This window comes from Zalophus californianus, chromosome 3, assembly GCF_009762305.2.
Source record: "Zalophus californianus isolate mZalCal1 chromosome 3, mZalCal1.pri.v2, whole genome shotgun sequence".
Classification (NCBI taxonomy): Eukaryota; Metazoa; Chordata; class Mammalia; order Carnivora; family Otariidae; genus Zalophus; species Zalophus californianus.
The window spans coordinates 122,229,589-122,250,781 of record NC_045597.1 but is presented as its reverse complement, the minus strand read 5'-3'; the positions used below and the strand labels follow the sequence as shown (position 1 = coordinate 122,250,781).

The 21,193-nt window shown below is 36.8% G+C and overlaps 1 protein-coding gene across 1 annotated transcript; it reads left to right on the top strand.

The window, feature by feature from the left end:
* The first annotated feature begins 13,485 nt into the window (after positions 1-13,485).
* Positions 13,486-20,960, top strand: ERMN (ermin). Its single transcript, XM_027591567.2, has 3 exons — positions 13,486-13,998; positions 14,655-14,747; positions 17,822-20,960. Exons 1-3 carry the CDS (start codon positions 13,758-13,760, stop codon positions 18,337-18,339), a joined length of 852 nt encoding a protein of 283 aa, XP_027447368.1. The 5' UTR covers positions 13,486-13,757; the 3' UTR covers positions 18,340-20,960.
* The last annotated feature ends 233 nt before the right edge of the window (positions 20,961-21,193 follow it).

Sequence of the window (21,193 nt, the reverse complement as noted above, 5' to 3'; positions counted from 1 at the left end):
TTTATCAATCTTTTTTTTTTCCAAAGATTTTATTTATTTGATAGAGAGAGACACAGTGAGAGAGGGAACACAAGCAGGGGGAGTGGGAAAGGGAGAAGCAGGCTTCCCGCTGAGCAAGGAGCCCGATGTGGGGCTGGATCCCAGGACCCTGAGATCATGACCTGAGCTGAAGGCAGACGCTTAATGACTGAGCCACCCAGGCGCCCCAGGGTTTATCAATCTTATTAAATCTTTCAAAGAACCAGCTCCCAGTTTCATTGATCTGTTCAACTGTTCTTTTGGTTTCTATTTCATTGATTTCTTTTCTGATCTTTATTATTTCTCTTCTGCTGGGTTTAGGCTTTTTTTTGCTGTTCTTTCTATGTAAGAGAGAGACTATGTAAGGTCACAATTCACAACTTATGGGCATTAGGACTTAGATATGTTTGGGGTGGTCATCATTCAACCTATTTTACTCAGCTGAGATAGGAGACCCAGAAAAAGATTGAACCCTGAGATTCACCCAAGTACCTCCTAATCTCTTAATATTCACCTTGTTTGTGATAGAGAGAGGAAGGTTACCTGTTACATTGTTTAAATGCTTGGATCCAAATAAGTAGGAAACCAACTCTGGACTTTCTAGTTAAATGATCTGTTAAGTTCACAGAGTTTAAGATTCTTTAAATTGAGTTTCTATCATCTGCAACCCAAACAGGCTTGATTGGTACACTTGCCCAGGGTTAAAAAGCAGCAAAGCTAGGATTTCATGTCAGGTCGTCTGATGCCCGAGTCCATCCTCTTGACCACTAGAGGGCTCACTGATGATAATGCCCATTTGTCCTTTATTTGAGGGTTCTTCTTAATTCTTGGTTGGTGCTCTCCTCCCCACCCCCCACCTCTCCTTATCTTGGCCACAGGGACTTATGTTGTGGCTCCTTTCTTTCAGGGTATACTCTTCTCCCATTCTCAACAAATGCCCAACCTGTTTCTTCCAGTACTTTTTCTTAAAACTCCAGGCTCCAGACTCTAGGACCTCAAAGAGACATACCTTTCCTGGGGTATAAGAAAGTCCTCATCTTTACAGAGATAATGGACAGCCCCCACCCCCCAATCCTGACTTATCTCTAAGATTGGAAAGCATACTTCTTGTGAGATATGGTTTTAATTTTCAAATTCTATTACATTAAATTCTTAAAACTCACATACTACCCATAGACTTCACTATTGGTTTTCTGGGAAAAAAAAAACCCACAAAGCATCCTCTATGCTTTAAGATCTTATATTGCCAGAATGGCAGCTCTTGTTTTATACCAGGCATAAATATAAGCACAAGGTTCTAAGATGGTATCAGATAATCAACTTTATCTAATTTACACTAGGTGGCAGGCAATTATTTTTTGATGTAAAATATATAGATATTGATAGATTTTATTATGTTATATTTTATATTTCTGTTCACATTAGCTGGGTTGTCCCTTTAGTTTGGAATGTTAATCCCTTAAGTGAAGTAATTCAGATTATCTAATATCCTTCAGGACTGCACATTCCCTTGAGGTTTTACCTAGTCCCTGTAGAAGATTCTAGGGTTATTGGTAGGATTTTGAGCTGAAAATTTGCACGTGGTACCATGCTGGCTCAGAGAGATGCTGAAAGCCCATGGTTTTGATGCTCTTTGTCAACCTGGCCAGTCTAAACTACATTTCCCAACATTCCCTTTCCCGATTGTTTCCAGGAAAAGAAATGTGAAGTAAACAAGACATTCTTGTGTGAGATTTGTTGGGCAGAAGTGAAGAAGCAACTATTTTGTAACTCACATACTCTTATTAACCTGTTGGATTACCTGTTGCATGGCAGCACTGAGCCTGCAAGTGCTCCACCTTCCTCTGGATCTTCCTTCAGCTTCTCTGATTCCTAGGCCATGGCATGGTAGATAGATAGATCACAATAGATCGATCTATAGATCTCTTAGTGCTTCAACACTTCTGTTTCAACCCTGATTGTTAGAATACCCCTTTTCCAGCCATACAAATCTGTATAAGAATTGGATCCATGCTGTCAAGATCAAAAGCTGATCTTTCAAATTTATTTCTTGTTTTTATTCAGTGATCATTGGCCATCTCTTAGATATAACACTGACTTGTGGCTTGGCTTTTTACATATTATTAAAGGTCAGGATTTTATGACTTTTCCCCAAATCTTATTTCTGGACCTAATATAGCCTTAACATTTATCATTTGGTATTTTACAAATAGAGTGTGGATATTTACATACTTTTATTTTGATATTTTACATTCCCAGGTGATGATCCTTTCATCATTATCATAATTTGTTATAGACATGATAATGATTATATTTATATGATGTCTTTTACCATTAAGCATAATAACCAGGAAAAAAAGACAAACACCCCACTAAACCATCTTAAAAAAAGTCATATTTCATGCAGTGGAGATTATGCAGTAGTATTTGAAGTAAGAATCATTAGTGCAAATTCTAACATACTATACAAGTCATAGGTTGTTACTGAGGAGGAAAAAAATGTTGCCACCCCAATATTTGATTCTGGAATACTGATTATTTTAAGCTTTTAAGAAACTGCAGAAAAAGATAAATTTTGAAAAACAAGTAGATATTAGACTTTTGTAAGAGATATTCACATTTATAAAGGATATTTCCATTTGTAAGGGAGTTTTCCTGCTCTACCAGAAAGAGGGGAATGCCTCAATCTCTAGAAACTCTTATCAGTGCAGAAGACAGTGACTTAAATCTGCATAACAAACTTACCCTTATTTTCTGTGCTTTTCCTGGTAAGCTTTCATAATTGACTCCCCATCCCTAACATCTTTTGTCTTTAGCTAAAGATGGTATTTAAGGTGATGGCTTCAGCTGTGCCAGGGAGTTTTTCTGGTTCTCTCTTGTGTATATAGGACGTATATGTGTTATAAAACTTTCGTTTGTTTTTCTCTTGTTAATCTGTCTCATGTCAATTTAATTCTTAGGCCAACCAAAAGAATCTTGAAAGATAGAGTAAAATTGTTCCTCCCCAACATTACAAACAATCCGTGACAACTTACTTTTTATGGATAAAACACCCTATGTTTTATTTAGTAGTTGGATAGACAGATCCTGGTGCTAAATGTATCTTGTGTTGCCCTGTGCTTGTAAGAAAGATAATACATGTTATAAACTATTTATCTGACCTCCATTATTCCATAGGACAGTGTTAAAACTATGCTTTTTATAAAGGTGAACATGCTTATTAGACAGAACTCTCAATTATTTTTCTATGTTCTAAATCTGAAATTCTAATGCAGGAAAAAAAAAAAGTCAAAGCAAGGCAGTCAGAAAAAAGATAATCCAAAAGAGAAAAGTGAAATTCCCATAAAAACTAAGGTATAAATTGCACATTGCTATAGGGTCACAGAAATCTAGGAGTAGGAGAGAGATAAACTGAACTCTTTAAACTCTGCCACATCCCTGAATTGAAGTGTATGGCAGTCTTGAGGGAATCGTGAATGATTGGAGTTAGGACTTTAAAGCTAATGTGAGCATTTCCCCTTTTTTATGTTTATTGCTAGGCATTTCATTGAATTTGCGTCACTTCCTGCCCTTAAGAGTCTCACAATCTAGTGTATCCCCATGTGTTGCTAGCTTTGGTCTTAGTTTCTTCATTCCCCCATCTGATTCCATCCAATATTTTCTTCTTTCTCCAGATCCAGGGCTCTTCTAATTCTAAGTTAGTGAGGCAGCCTGAAGTTTCAGATTCCGATCTTGGAATTAAGTGGATAACCCCTGTTATTCCTAGTGGGAGGAAATTCCCTGTCTTCCCAGTACTGGCCACTGCAGCTGGGGTGTCTGTCTTGGGAAGGCCCCAATATGGCCTCAGGCCCTCTGCTGCCCTCTCCTGGCTACAACTATGTCTGCTGCCAAGGAGGTTAATGCATCAGGCTCGACAGAGCCCTCTGGGACCTCCTGCCCAAGGAAACAACAGCCGCTAGGCCAGGGATGGCCCTACCTTTCATCTATACTGCAAACTCTCATCAGTAAGTTTACTAGCTATGTGACCTTGAGCAAGTTTCTTAATCTCTCTGTGCTTCATTTTTCTAGTGTGTAAAATGAGGATGATAATAGCACCTGCCTTATAGTGCTGTTATGAAGATCAAATGTGTTACTGTTTGTGAAGCAAATTGAATAGTGCCTGGCATATAATAAGTGCTATATAAATATTAAAGAATTTTTAAAAAGATTTTATTTATTTGACAGAGAGAGAGAGATAGTGAGAGCAGGAACACAAGCAGGGGGAGAGGGAGAGGGAGAAGCAGGCTTCCTGCCGAGCAGGGAGCCTGATGTGGGGCTCGATCCCAGGACCCTGGGATCATGACCTGAGCCGAAGGCCAATGCTTAATGACTGAGTCACCCAGGCGCCCCAAGAATTTTTTTAAAAATAAATGAAGGTAGCAGATTATGCCACCTCAAAATATACCACTTTATAGGTAGAGGGACAATTATTTTGAGCTGATTTTTTTTGAGAAATACCAGACACTGAAGAAATTCTGAAAACAGAGTATAAGTTAGCCTTGTGTAGGGGAAACTGATGTTTATAAAGAAAAATTTCATTTGTATGTCTTTCTGTACCAGGAAAAGAAAAATTACTAAATCACAGTGGAATCTCACCAATGGAAAAAGCATGCACTTAAATCTGCATAACAAATCTTACCCTTGTTTACTATTCTTTTGTTGGTAATTCTTTTTAACTTCTGCCACCCCCAACACACACCTTTTCTTCTTTTGTCTTTAGCTGAAGATGGTATTTAAGTTGGTAGTTTGGGTCATTTCAGGGAGTTACTGAGTTACCATGGGTATCTCCCTTGTATATATGAGATACACACGTTAATAAACATCAATTCCTTTTTCTCGTTTTTTTTTTTTTTTAAGATTTTATGTATTTATTTGACAGAGAGAGAGAGACAGTGAGAGAGGGAACACAAGCAGGGGAACTGGGAGAGGGAGAAGCAGACTCCCTGCTGAGCAGGGAGCCCGATGCGGGGCTCGATCCCAGGACCCTGGAATCATGACCTGAGCCGAAGACAGACGCTTAATGACTGAACCACCCAGGTGCCCCCCTTTTTTTCTTGTTAATCTGTCTTTTATTGCAAGGTTCTCAGCCAAGGACTTAGAAAGGTAGAGGGACAATTATTTTTCCTCTCCTACACAAACAATTAGTGTGTTGGGTAGAGAAGAGCGGGTGATGACAAGGGAGAGCATGTTAGGGTCTGTTAAGGATTTCTTCCAAGGACATGGGAAAAGAGGATGAGGCCAGAGTGCCAGGTATTTATCATACCTGCTATAGACCCTAATGGGCTCAGCCTTACACACAATTTTAAAGGTGACAAATTTATAATTGTTTGCCAATCTCTGTTCTTCTTCCTTTTAGAAATGACCTGAAGTGTATTCTCTTGGAGTGGAATTTATTTATTTATTCAATAATATATATATATTTAATATAAGTAATATATATATTTATCAAGTATTTACCTTATTCAAAGCAAATGGCACAAATTAGAGATACATGTAGATGAGCTAAACAGGGTCCCTGACTAGATAAATCTTAGGTTCTGGTTGGTGAAAGAGACATTAGATGGATAATTGTGCACTTATTTGTTTAATCACAAATTGTGAAGAGTACTTTGAAGGACAAAGGTAGTGTGAAACAGGAGTCCCATCTGAATCTAGTGGATCAAGGAGAGTGTCTTTGAAGAGATGATATTTCACCAGAAGAGCTGAGAATTTAAAGGAGCTGGTTAGGAAAGGGGTTTGGCCTTGAGGAAGAGAAAGGCATTCCAAGCCGAGGCAGCAGCATGGGCAAAAGTTTCTGGAATCATTTTGCACTGTATGAGATCCTAAAAAGAAAAAAGAATTAATGTCTTCCTTTAAAAAAGAAAGGTTGGTGAGTTTTCAGAATTAAGATGGCAGAGTAGTAGGGGGTCCCTGAGCTTTCCTCGTCCCTTGAACAGAGGCCTCCTTACATGTACCAAGACTACTGATCATAGCGTGTTCCAAAGTGCCAGCTTCAGTTCTGATGGAAATAGGACCATGCTTTTAAAAAAATTTTTTTTTTTACTTCTATTTTTCCTTTAATTTTATTTATTTATTTTCTTTTTTTCTTTGGAATCAGAGTTATAGTTTTTTGTTCATTTGTTGGTTTGTTTCTTTGTTTCTTTTCCTTTATTCTTGTATCAGGCTTTTTTTCTTTTTCTTTTTTTAAATCAGGCTTATCTTAACAAAAAAAAATCAAAGCACACCTAGTTAAAGATCCAAAACTCCCCTTGCAAGCAAGAAGGAACTCCGTAGAGGACTGACCTGTGGCAAAGAGCAGCCAAAACACAACAGCAGAAGGCACACAACATACACCAGAAACACTTCCTGAAGCATCAGGCCCTGGAGAGTATAGATCCCCTTGTTAATATACTATTACTGTCAGAAGCAGAAAACACAATGTGCTTTCATAACACACAAGAGACAGAAACCTAGACATATGGCAAGATGGAAGAATTCTCCTCAAAAGAAAGATCAAGAAGAAATCACAGATCAAAACAGATTTGCTCAAAACAGATATAAGCAATATATCTAAACAATAATTTAAAACAACAGTCATAAGAATACTAGCTGGGCTTGAAAGAGCCATAGAAGACACCAGAGAAACCCTGTCTACAGAGATAAAAGACCTAGAAATTAGCCAGGCCAAAAAAAAAAAAAAAACTGAGATGCAAAACTGACTGGATGTAATCACAATGAGAATGGAAGAAGCAGAGGATTGAATAGGTGATATAGAAGATAGAATTATGAAAAATAATGAAGCTGAAAAGAACACGTAAAGGAAACTATTAAATATGAATATATATATATATATATGAATCAGTGAGTCCACAAAGTGCAATAATATCTATATCATAGGAGTCCCAGAAGAAGAAGAATTGAAAAAAGGGGTGGAAGGTTTATTTGAACAAATTACAGCTGAGAATTTCCCTAATATGGGGAAGGAAACAGGCATTTAAGTTCAAGAGACACAGAGAACTCCCCTCAAAAAAACAAAACAAAACAAAACACATAAGGTTAGAAGCAGACCCGTCCACAAAAACTTGGCAGACCAGAAAGCAGTGACATGCTATACTCAACATGTTAAATGGGAAAAATATGCAGCCAAGAATACTTTATGCAGCAAGGCTGTCATTCAGAATAGAAAGAGAGATAGAGTTTCCAAGACAAGCAAAAACTAAAGGAGTTCACGAACACTAAACCAGCTCTGAAAGAAGTACTAAAGGGGACTCTTTGAGTGTGAAAGAGAGACCAAAAGCAACAAAGACTAGAAAAGAACAGAGACAATCTACAAGACTAGTGACTTTCCAGGTAATACTCTGGCACTAAATTCATATCTTTCAATAATTACTCTGAATGTAAATGGACTAAGTGTTCAAATAGAAAGACATAAGGTATCAGAATGTGCTATGGTGAGCGCTGTGAAGTGTGCAAGACTGCTGAATCACAGATCTGTACCTCTGAAGCAAATAATACATTATATGTTAAAAAAAAAAAAGAAGAGCAGGAGGGGAAGAATGGGGGCGGAAATTGGAGGGGGAGCTCAACCATGAGAGACTATGGACTCTGGAAAACAAACTGAGGGTTCCAGAGGGGAGGGGGGTGGGGGATGGGTTAGCCTGGTGATGGGTATTAAAGGGGGCACGTTCTGCATGGAGCACTGGGTGTTATATGCAAACAATGAGTCATGGAACAGTACATCAAAAACTAATGATGTAATGTATGGTGATTAACATAACATAATAAAAAAAAGAATGTGTACATACACACACACGCGCGCACACGCGCGCACACACACAGCAAAACCCGTTGATATGCTGCTTACAAGAGACTCATTTTAGACCCAAAGATACCTCCAGAATGAAAGTGAGGGTGTGGAGAACCATCTATCATGCTAATGGATATCAAAGAAAGGTGGAGTAGTCAGTCTTATACCAGACAAACTAGATTTTAAACCAAAGACTGTAATAAGAAATGAAGAATGGCAGTATGTCATAATAAAAGGGTCTATCCAACAAGAAGATGTAACAACTGTAAATATTTATGCCCCCATTTGGGAGCACCCAAACATACAAATCAATTAATAACAGACTTAAAGAAACTGATTGATAATAATACAATAATAGTAGGGAACTTTAACACCACATGCACAGCAAAGGACAGATCATCTAAGCAGAAGATCAACAAGGAAACAATGGCTTTGAATGACAAACTGGACCAGATGGACTTAACAGATACATTCAGAGCATTTCATCCTAAAGCAGCAGAATACACGTTCTTTTTGAATGCACATGGAACATTCTCCAGAATAGATCACATACTGGGCCACCAATCAGGCCTTAAAGAGTACAAAAAGATGGAGATCATACCATGCATATTCTCAGGCCACAGTGCTATGAAACTTGAAGTCAAGCATAAGAAAAAATGTGGAAAGACTACAAATATATGGAGGCTAAAGAACATCTTACTAAAAAATGAATGGGTTAACCAGGAAATTAAAGAAGAAATTAAAAATACATAGAAGCAAATGAAAATGAAAACACAATGGTCCATAATCTTTGGGATGCAGCAAAGGCAATCCTAATAGGGAAGTATATAGCAACACAGGCCTACCTCAAGAAGCAAAAAAAGTCTCAAATACACAACCTAAACTTACTCCTAAAGAAGCTGGAAAAAGACCAGTAAATAAAGCCTAAAATCAACAGAAGAAGGGAGATAATTAAGATTAGAGTAGAAATAAATGATACAGAAATTTAAAAAAACAGTAGAACAGATCAGTGAAACTAGGAAATTTCTTGGAAAGAATTAAAAAAATTGATAAACACTTAGCCATACTTACCAAAAAGAAAAGTGAAAAGACCCAAATAAATAAAGTCTTGAATGAACGAGGAGAGATCACAACCAACACTGGAGAAATACAATTATAAGAGACTATTATGAGCAATTATGTGCCAACAAACTGGGCAATCTGGAAGAAATGGATAAATTCCCAAAAAACATATAAACTACCAAAACCTAAACAGGAAGAAATAGAAAATTTGAACAGTGTTGTCACCAGCAAAGAAATTGAATCAGTATTCAAAAATCTCCCACCAAAGAGTCCAAGGGCAGGATGGTCTCCCAGGGGAAATTCTACCAAACATCTAAAGAAGAATTAATACCTATTCTTCTGAAACTGTTCCAGGAAATAGAAATGGAAGGAAAACTTCCAGACTCATTCTATGAGGCCAGCATTACCTTGATGCCCAAACCAGACAAAGATCCCACTAAAAAGGAGGATTACAGACAAATATCCCTGGTGAACCTGGATGCAAAAAATTCTCAACAAGATACTAGCTAATCAAATCCAACAGTACATTAAAAGGATTATTTACCATGATCAAGTGGGACTTATTCCTGGGCTTTAGGGGTGGCTCAATATCAACAAACCAATCAACACGACACACCACATTAATAAAAGAAAGGATAAGAACCATATGGTCCTCTCAATAGGTGCAAAAAAAGCATTTGGCAAAATACAGCATCCTTTCTTGATAAATACCTTCAAGAATGTAGAGGTAAAGGAAACATACCTCAACATCATAAAGGTCATATATGAAAGACCCACAGCTAATATACTCCTCAATGGGGAAAAACTGAGAGCTTTTCCTCTAAGAAAGGGGACAGGGATGTTTACTCTCACCACTGTTCTTCAACACAGTACTGGAAGTCCTAGTCTCAGCAATCAGACAAGAAGAAGAAATAAAAGGCATTCAAATCTGCAAGGAGGAGGTCAGACTTTCACCATTTGCAGACAGCATGATACTATATATAGAATATCTGAAAGACTGCCCCCCAAAATTGCTAGAACTGATACATGAATTCAGCAAAGTCACAGGATATAAAATTAATGTACAGAAATCTCTTGCATTTCTATACACCAATAATGAAACAGCAGAAAGAGAAATCAAGGAATTGATCCCATTTACAATTGCACCAAGAAACCATAAGATGCCTAGAAATAAACCTAACCAAAGGAGTAAAAGATCTGTATGTTGATAACTATAGAACATTTATGAAAGAAATTGAAGACAACACAAAGAAATGGAAAAACATTCTATGCTCATGGATTGGAAGAAAAAATATTGTTAAAATGTCTATGCTACTCGAAGCAATCTACACATTCAATGCAATTCAGTTTTCACAAAACTAGAACAAACAATCCTAAAATTTGTATGGAACCAGAAAAGACCCTGAATAGCCAACATAATGTTGAAAAACAGAAGCAAACCTAGAGGCATCATATTCCCAGACTTCAAGCTGCATTACAAAGTTGTCATCATCAAGAGATTATGGTACTGGCACAAAAACAGACACATAGATCAGTGAAACAGAATAGAGAACCCAGAAATGGACCCTCAACTCTATGGTCAACTAATCTTTGACAAAGCAGGAAAGACTTTTGGAAAAAGACAGTCTCAACAAATGGTGGTGGGAAAACTGGACAACAACATGCAAATGAATGGAATTGGACTGCTTTCCTCCAACACACACAAAAATAAATTCAAAGTACAAATACAAATACAAAAATAAATTCAAAATGGATGAAAGACCTAAATGTAAGACCAGAAACCATCAAAATCCTAGAGGAGAAAACAGGCAGCAACCTCTTTGACCTCAGCTACAATGACTTCTTACTAGACATGTCTCTGGAGACAAGGAAAACAAAAGCAAAAATGAACTATTGGGACTTCATCAAGATAAAAATCTTCTGGACAGCTAAGAAAACAATAAACAAAACTAAAAGGCAACAGACAGAATGGGAGAAGGTATTTGCAAATGACATATCTGATAAAGGGCTAGTATCTAAAATCTATAAAGAACTTACCAAACTCAACTCCCAAAAAATAATCCAGTTAAGAAATGGGAAGAAGACATGAACAGACATTTCTCCAAAGAAGACATTCAAATGACTAATAAACACATGAGAAAATACTCAGCATCACTCAACATCAAGGAAATACGAATCAAAACCACAATGAGATACCACTTCACAACTGTCAAAATGGCTAGAATTAACAGCTCAGGAAATGACAGACCCTGGTGAGGATGCAGAGAACGGGGAACATTTGTGCTGTTGGTGGGAGTGTAAACTGGTGCAACCACTCTGGAGAATAGTATGGAGGTTCCTTAAAAGATTATAAATAGAACTACCCTTTGATGCAGCAATTGCACTACTAGGTATTTATCCAAAGGATGCAAAAATGCTGATTCGAAGGGGCACATGCACCACCCTGATGTTTATAGCAGCATTATCAACAATAGCCAAATTATGGAGAAAACCCAAGTGTCCATAGACTGATGAATGGATAAGGAAGATGTGGTATATATATATATATATATGTATATATATATGTATATATATATATATACATATATATATATATATAAAATGGAATATTATGGAATATATAATCCAATATATAATAATGGAATATTACTCAGTGACCAAAAAGAATGAAATCTTGCCATTTTCAACAACATGGATGGAACTAGAGTGTATTATGCTAAGCAAAATAAGTTAGTCAGAGAAAGGCAAAACTATATGATTTCACTCATATGTGGAATTTAAGAAACAAAAGATGAACATAGTGGAAGGGAAGGAAAAATAAAATAAGATAGAAGCAGGGAGGCAAACCATAAGAGGCTTAACTATATAGAACAAACTGAGGGTTGCTGGAAGGAAGGGGGATGGGCTAAATGGGTGATGATATTAAGGAGGGCACTTGTGATGAGCACTGGGTGTTATAGGTAAGTGATGAATCACTAAATTCTACTTCTGAAACCAATACTACACTATATGTTAAGTAACTTGAATTTAAATAAAAAAACTGCTTTCTTAACTCAGTGATCACTGTGGTATTCTAAGAAATTAATACAGCAATTCTTATTTTTAAAAACATTTGGCTACATTAAACTACCCCTTTTCTGCTCCCGTTTGTCAGAGCATCTTGTATGGTTTTAATCTACATTTATCTAGATTTAATATAGATAACCAATCACTGGAAAATGCTGATCTACTTTACAAAGAATCATACCTTTTTATTATAATCTATTCTCAAACTGACACTTTTATTTTTCAGTTGTATTTGATGTTATTTCTCTACCTGTCTCCTTTCAGTCTTGAAGGAATTTTTTCCAGTTTTTAAATTATTGGAGTTCCATGAGTCAAATTTTCATATGGAAAAGAACCTAAACTTAAAACAAGCTGGTTTCATGTTGTTTCTAACAGAAAACCAATTAGTGCATTGTTCACTGCCATGAAAATTTTTTCGTACATCTTTTGTGAATGTGTATTTGAATTCATATTTTCAATATCACAAGGAAAATAATGTGAATTTTTAATGTATTTCCATTGAAACTTAATGAGTTTTCATTGTGTCATAAAATAAATTCTTTTTTTTTTTTTTAGGATTTTATTTATTTGACAGAGAGAGACACAGCGAGAGAGGGAACACAAGCAGGGGGAGTGGGAGAGGGAGAAGCAGGCTTCCTGTGGAACAGGGATCCTGATGCGGGGCTCGATCCCAGGACCTTGGGATCATGACCTGAGCCGAAGGCAGATGCTTAACGACTGAGCCACCCAGGCACCCAATAAAATAAATTCTTAAATTAAAAAAATGAAAATAAAAAAATAAAAAGGTAAAGTTGGTAAGTAGCAGATGTTTCCCATAATTACGTTTCCACCAAGGGCAGGCTATGTTGTTGCTATGTGATTTTACCAGCATCATGCAACATCAGTAGGGAATACTGAGAAAAAATCTGATTGGGAAAAGGGAAAACTCCATGGAGGAAATTATATTAAGGGTTTAAAAGATAGTATGAGCCTCAGTAAACATAAATAAACTAGAGGATAAGAAGCTACAGACCAAATGAATTATTCTAAAATGTAAAATTTTTGGTATTAGCAAGATGGTAGAATTTTTTTGTTTATTTTTTCTTAGGTCTTTCCTCTGGGTTCCTGAAACACACCATGGAATCTGCTGTCAGAACCACTTACAATAAAGTTGTCCTATTTACAGGTTTTTGATAAGCTGTTTTTATTCTTTAATGAATAAGAAACGATGCCATTATCCCCTACAAAATAGCTGAGGTTTTACTTGAACAAAATCTGTTTGGAAATGTTAAGCTGGTTACACAGAACTAATATGCCTCAAGGTGGTCATTCTCTCTGGATTAAAGCTGTGGAACAATTGTGGCTCCTGTTACAAGGAAAATGACAAAGGGCCATTATGAAAAGGGACAAAAATCTCTGTTCCCAGGGGGGCACTGACAAGCTGAAAGTCCTCCTCTACATGCCAACACAAAAGCCTGATTGCCTCAGATTGTTTGTTTATGTAAATCAAAAGGCTGCCATTAGTTCAGCAAGTGAGGCTGCCCAGCGACAAAGAAGGTGGTGATTGGCTGGATGCTTGCTCCTGGGCTGGTGGCAAATCTGACAAATCCTATTGCTTTTGTTCTAAGCTCTATCTGGACACCTTTAGGAAAAGCAGTTTGTTATTATGTACTGAAGCAAATACTTTGTATTCTCAGAGTAGGAGGTGGAACTATAGAACTTGAAGGGGAGAGAACACATCTAGCAAAGATCTTTTCCTTCAGTTTCTCCAAAGCTTTCTTTGGGTTCTCGGACTCAACTGTACATCATGACAGACGTTCCAGGGACACTCAGTCAGGCTGAGTGCAATGGGGATACACCACCTGAAAATGGTCAACAACCAATCACTAAAACAAATGAGGGATCCAGTGATGTGGATTGTACCTCACCATACTACAGGGTAGAACCCCATCTTGAAGACTTACCCACAGAAGGAAATCAGGAGAAAAGTGAAAAATTACAAGGGACTATGGTAGTCAACTGGTCCACTGATGAGAAGATTCTAAAAGGTAAAGCATTTTCCTTTCTCTTTGATTTGTTTGATTTAATTTGTAAACTCACTCGTGATCCTTTTGATAAACTGTTATGATGGGAATGTGCTGTCCATTCTCCCACCCATGTCCCTGCCTAAATGTGGCCTCTCGTTCTACTGGGGCTGGATAGCTAAGGACCAAACCTCTGCCTCAGGTCAAATCCAGGCTTATTTATTTGATAGCTTTATGACCCTGGGCAACTTCCCTAGCCCCCTGAAGCCTTAGCTTTCTCAGTTAGCAGAAGACAGAAATATAAGTACTGCCATTTGTAGGGTTGTTGTGAGGATTACTAAGTGTTGGTTAAATGTTAACTACTGTTATTTATTATTATTATGGACAGCCCCATTATTATTTAAGCAAAGGAAATTCAGCACTTCAGGTTTTCCTTCTGAAATATACCTGAACGTGTCTGAATTCATGGTTCTATAACATACAGACGGAAAAGGAGAGGTTATCCTTATGTTTATAAGTAGGAACCAATAAGAAATGAGTTGGGAGAGTGAAATAGCTACTTTTAGTGATCACATTGCAAATCAAATTGATCTACCTAGCTAAAGTCTAAATTGATAATTTATTTACACTTGAGCTGCTCAAATATTATAGTATTAATCTTGTGGGTTTTTTTCCCTCAGAAAAACCCGAAGAGAATCTTTTTCTTGTTCATAAGGCTATCACAGATCTTTCTCTCCAAGAAACAAGTGTTGATGAAATGACATTCAGAGAAGGTGAGAGGAACTTCCATTTTGTACACAGATATTGTCTGACTGAATATGGATGGCAGTTTTTGCATGGGATGTTTTGTGAATGTGATGTCGAAAAAGCAATCCAGGCAATGCCTTCAAAAACTCAAAGCTGCTATAGGCAGATAAGGGAGTAGTCCTGATTATCTGTGGGTTTCACCTTAAAAAGTATTCCAGAAGCATCAAGACTGAGACTGCATGGATTGGTATAACTGATTGACGTGTCTTCACCTGACAAAATGATATTAGTCTCTTAATAAGTTAGTCCACTAAATCAATTCTTTTGTAAGATTTATTTAGTGTCTCTAAATCTGTGTCAGGCACCTTGTGAAATGTGAATGTTTTACCTAAAAGCTTACCACATTGACATACATTTTAAAGTAATATTATAAATTTATTTGATCTATAGAAAAATTCTAGGCCTCTGTGTAAGCAGAAAATGGTTATCTAATTCTTGTTAAAGAAATCTCCCAGGTGATTAAGCTCATTTTAATTGTGTTCTTTCAGAAAATGAGAGAATAAAAAGAACACTGATTTTTAAGTGACTTATATTTCAAATAAACTCAAGAGACTAAGAAGAACAAAATCTTTTAGATTTTACCTCTAAGAAGATACCTACGTTGAAGCAATTTCTAAATCAGGTGCAGGATAAACACATATTAATTGATCACTCATTTCCTCTTTTGCAACCATAAACATCTTATCTCAAAATTGAAGTCGATTCATTAGACCTTGAGCAATTTAGCTTAGTTAGGACCTTAATAGGCAAAAATGGAAGAGATTATTATTTTTTTAATATTAGAACATCACATAAAACAGTAGATGCCAAGGAAGACAAGGATGTAATTGGCAGTTTCTTGGGTTTGTCCACTTTGCTTGGACACCTCCCAGACTATCTGCTGTCCCTATGTAGTGGTGGAACAACCACTATTGTAATAATGTAGTAAAGAACAACCATTATTAAGCTTTTACATTATCACAGGTAATTTATAAAACTTAAGCTTTAAGCCCCGTGAAATGAACTAAATAACTTCTCTCCCCTAATCTTTCTGTTTCCAATGTAGCAAGTTCTCACAGGCAGTGCATCTAGAGAACTTTCCAAAAAAATTTTTAAATTTATATATTTATTTGGGAGAGAGAGAGAGAGCACCCAGGCAATGGAGAGGGGCAGAGGGAGAGGGAGAGAGAGTCTCAAGCAGACTCTGAGCTGAGCATGGAGCCTGACATGGGGCTTCATCTCATGACCCTGAGATCACGATCTGAGCTGAAACCAGGAGACTGACACTTAATGAATTGCACCACCCACGTGCCCCAAGACCCTTTCAAATATCTGATCAGAGAGTCCACTGGAGACAACAGTTTGCTAGGATCTTTCATTTTATCAAATAGAGAATCAAAGCAGGCTGGATTTTTTAAGTAGATGGTGTCAGGGTGAATTTTTCCCTGAATGAATCCTTTTGTGTTTGGTGGAACATATGTTTTCCCTGTAAGGCACATGTTGGTATCTTCAGTTTTCACAATGACAAACAGCTATAAAGTCTCCAAAGAGAATACTCCTGGGTTGAAAAATAGCAAGATGCTAAAAATATTGAGGAAAAACTATAATTTAAATTCAAGAAGTAATTTCATGCATGACAGCTCCATGCCTGAGTCATGGTGTGAGCAAAAAATCAGCTTCTTTGGTTCTTATGGAAAAGAAGACAATAAAAGAAAGTTTAAGATTATAGCAAACATGCTAATGTATATTTATTTATAATGTAAAGAACATTGACTGGGCACCAACAACCTGATAGGAACTGTGTACAACCAGTTAGGAATGATAATCCATCTTCACTTCTATCTCTTTTTGTAAGTTTACATCTGATTCCTGTAGTTGGGAAAACAAAAAAATGAAAAGAGCATGAAAAATCTTGACTGGTAATGGACTTGTAAAAATTTTTCAGTGAAGGTAGAAAGCTGTGGCGGGGAAAGGCAAAGAGGAACATTGCCTCTCACTTTATTTAAAGACTCTTGTGGTGTTGAAAGGGAATAGTGAACGGAAGCCTGACAAAGCACACAATCTAGACAGTATTTTAAAGTCACGCATAGACTGAAGCTTCTCACAGAAGTCCTTTTAGAGGTGAAAGCCCAGAGAACAGCCTCCACTCTAATTCTTTTGAGCATGCTCAATAAATATTGTTAAGGATATGCTGATGTGATCTGTTTGAAAAGTGAAATTTGACATGAATTAAGCCTTGTAAAAGTCACTATATGGTACCAAACAACTTGAGTTAATTAGTTGTTATTAGGGATATGTCTAACATGACAGGCTAATCTAGCACTGTATAGAGATGACCACAACATGGTTTTAAAGCTTGGCTCTCTAGAAATCAATGGCAGATCTTAGATGACATTGTGTGTGCTTTGGTGGGCTTGGTGTCACTGTTAGCCCAGCATATGACTCCTGACCATCCATGGCCCCCTGCTCCTCCTTCCACAACAGGAACTTTAGCACAACTCTGAGAAGCATGGTGGCAAATACTGAATGTGCTACTCTGAGCGTGCCCAGATGTGGGAAGTCATTGTTTTTACTACCTGAAGAAAGCCTTTTTTCTCCTGTGAGATATTTTTCTAATTTTCCTTGGGGAATATGTGTGTGTGTATGCGTGTGTGTGTAAGAGATAGGTCCAAATATTTTATTTTCTATGTTCACATTTCCAGTCACTTCGGGCTAGACAGGATTTTAAAAGTCTGTCTCAGGAACACCAGTCTCACTAGATACAAAAGTCACAACAAAAAAAATGTTTCATGGTCAAATGAAGTTGAGTTGTCGACTTCTTAGAGATTCACAATATTCATTGGTATTTTAAAGACTTGCATAAATTCTGAAGCTTACTTAACTGTGTTTAATGCAGTATTTTCCAAACTAATCTGACAGTACAACCCATTTTATTGTGTAAAACATATTATTAACCCACAGAATGATATCCTATAAAGCACGTGTGGGGAAATGATTGTCCAGAAACATAATTTAAAGAATAAGAGCTGGGTATTTCAATTACCAATTGATTTTGCTACAGGACATCAATGGGAGAAGATTCCTCGGAGCATCAGTAGCCAGGAAATAAGTAGACAAAAGGAAAGGATTACTGAACAACCTCTAGAAGAGAAGGAAGAGGAGGATGGGAAGAGCAAAGCTCACCAGGCAACTGAAATGGAATGGTTGGGATTTCGGAAACCTAGTCAAGTTGATGTGTTGCATTCTAAACATGAGGAGGAGCAAGAGGTGTGGGATGAAGAAATTAATAATGATGACGATGATTGCAATGATGATGAAGATGAAGTTCGAGTAATAGAATTTAAGAAAAAAAATGAAGAGGGTTCTCAATTAAAAGAGGAAGTTGATGCAAACGAGGACTCCCCACTGAGCAGCCCCAGTTCCCAACCTGTGACACCTGAGGAGCAGCCAACCTTTGGGAAGAAGAGTGATATCTCTAGAAATGCTTATTCAAGATACAATACAATATCCTATCGGAAAATCAGGAAGGGGAACACCAAGCAGAGAATTGATGAATTCGAGTCTATGATGCACTTATAAACTAAATGGAACGAGGAAATTCTCCTGCCCACTAAAGCAAAAGCTAATTCTATTTTCCTGAGATGCATCTTTGCATGTCTTATTTGAGTCATCCCCTTTAAAGATGTGAAACCTTAATCTCTGTTTCACTGTAGAATAATATGGAAATAATCCTAGACAAAATTCAGTCTGGTAACCTCAAGTCAAAAAGCTTTAGATTCATTCGTGGGCATTTGTTTTTTAAAATTTCACTAATACAGCCTTGTGTGATAAGCACTAAACAGCAAACAGCAAGCACCCCTGGAGAATCTGGCATGATTTGGCTTTAAAAGTAGCAACACAGAAATACAGTCATCAGATGAAAGAGGACTATGAGAAATGACCTGTATCTCTTTTGGTGTCTTTCTTCCTGCACACTGAGGGTGCTAGAAAGTCTGGTATTAAACTTCTCTTTCTTTTAAACATGTTTTTATAGACACTGGCAATAAGCTGTCCAAAATGTTTTGCTTTTTCTATTATCTTCGAATAAGATTTTAAGTGGTTTTCCTTAGCCTCTAGAGTGAAAAGTCTGTACAGGCCTTCTTCCTAGGTGTTACCATTCACTGAATTTTCTCACTAGAGGGGCCGAGCAATTGTCAGTCAGGAAAATTCTGACTAAATGTTGGCTTTATGCACTCAAGATGAATAAAATCCACTGTGAGGTTGATATAAGGAGGGGCTAGAAAAATTGGTGGGCAATAGACTAAAGAGTCAGATACTTTATTTCTGTAACTGAAAATAAAATCTCGTCTAGCACAGTTAAAGTCATTACAAGTGAAAATGACAGCTTTAGCACAATTTTAAGAAAATACCCCTCTCTATTACCACACTTTCTCTTATTAACAGTATCTCAGAATAATTTTCTTTCCTTAGAAACCCAAGACAACTCTAGTCATAACTGTACTAGTTACTATGATAATGGAAATAATTATCTTAGGATATTTTCAAAGTAGAATGTGAGCATGTATTTTTAGTGAGAAAGCTCTGATAGTTGTTGGGAATATATAATTTACTGGACCTCAGCCCAAATCAAGATGCTTAAAATTGTGCCTATGGAGCTTCACTCAAGCCAGTGTGTCAAATAATGTATTAAATATTTATGAAAAGGGAGAATCTATATTTATATTCTTAGATAGTTTCATAATTTTTCATTTCAGGCTCCCATATATATCACCCTGAACTTTCTGTCACCACAGATAAAGATATTTTTGGCCCTGCAAATAAAAAGACAATTCCTTATTGTCTGAATGTAATACAGTCTTCATTGTACTATTCAACCCTTTGTTTATTTCTTTTTCACTTTGTGAAAATACCCAGATTAGGCCTTCTTAGATTATTGCTTATTTATGTGTAACAAATCCCACACATTCTAATGGAAATTTCTTTAATTCTCCCTGGTAATATAATATATTTCCATGGTATCATATACTATTATTTACTGTTTACAAGACTCAATTTTGAATTCAAGATTGAAGAGGTTCTTTTATCCTTTCAAACAGATATTTTGCAACCTGATCATGTAAAAGTCTGTTGCTCTTCATCTGTAGAACCTATAGATTTCCTTCTTGATAATGCAAGTTTTCAGAAGGAAGCCAGGGAAATCAGGTGTTTATTGGTAAATTTAGGTAAAAGATTGGTGCACTCAGACAATTTCCTATTTATTTAGATACTCTGTTCCACCTGGACAACCTATTTTCTTTTCTGGATTACTGATGACCCCTACAATTTTCTACTTAGCTTCAAAGCACGGTATTTTATTATCCATCATGGAAGAGGAGCATATCGTTAACCTACCATCAACAGAACCTCTATTTCTAATTGTTCCAGCAGAAGTGTTGAATTCCTGCAGAATTTGAGTGAGCTGGGTGGTCTATGGTGTGACATGGCCAAGCAACTGGATCTTATGGGGATCCAACACATAGTAACCCTGGCCTTTTTAGCTTTGTGCTCTTACCATATAATTAAGCAAACATGAAAGATTTTGTCAACAAAGACTTTATCAGGGTATGTTCAATGAGCAAATGCTCAGTGCTTATGGGTGAGGCAGTGTAGCTACAAAAGAGCATGGAAACTACTCTTTGACATTAATGCCCATTGCCCTGTGCTGCCATCTTACACTAAGGCCACAGAGTTAAGTGATCATAAGTAACATTGATGGGGTTAGGTGACTATTTAATTCTTTATAACCTAGGAAAGGCAAGGGTATGGTTCTGATTTCAGGAGGGATATTTAACATATTAGACACTCTTACAAGACAAGGTAGAACACAAATTGGTAACTATACTGGAAGATTTACTGCTTTTGTGATTCAAGGTTCAGGGGTGGATGGAAGAAGGACTCTGGTACCCGTTAGGAGGGAAAATTGATTTCTGTGAGAATGCTGCTATTTCTTACATGACTTAATTTTTCTTAGTTTTGGGGTGAATAGGAATTAATAAAAGCTCTATTTGTCAATATAAAATTTACCTTTTATATAATGCTACACTGGAAAACGTGGAATATGTCAGACTCTGTTATCTGTCTACAATTTAAATAAAGAACTGCTATGTCTGACTTGCTCTCAATAAAAGTTTGTGTCCCTGTTTTTGGTGTCTAGAATTTTTTTTCTTTCGCTGCCCTTTAAAATTTAGGAAGAACGCTTGCATATCAGCAGCTATTAAAGACCATTAAGAAATGCTGCTTTAGAAATCAAGAGAACCCCTTATTTAAGTTCAAAAAGCATTATTTCAAAAAGGTCTTAAAATGATTGTGTACAGAATTGCAAAAAAAATATCTGGTAGTTGGTATGTAATGTTCATGAAAAATTTGTATTATTTTTATAGGAACTGAGCTCTTG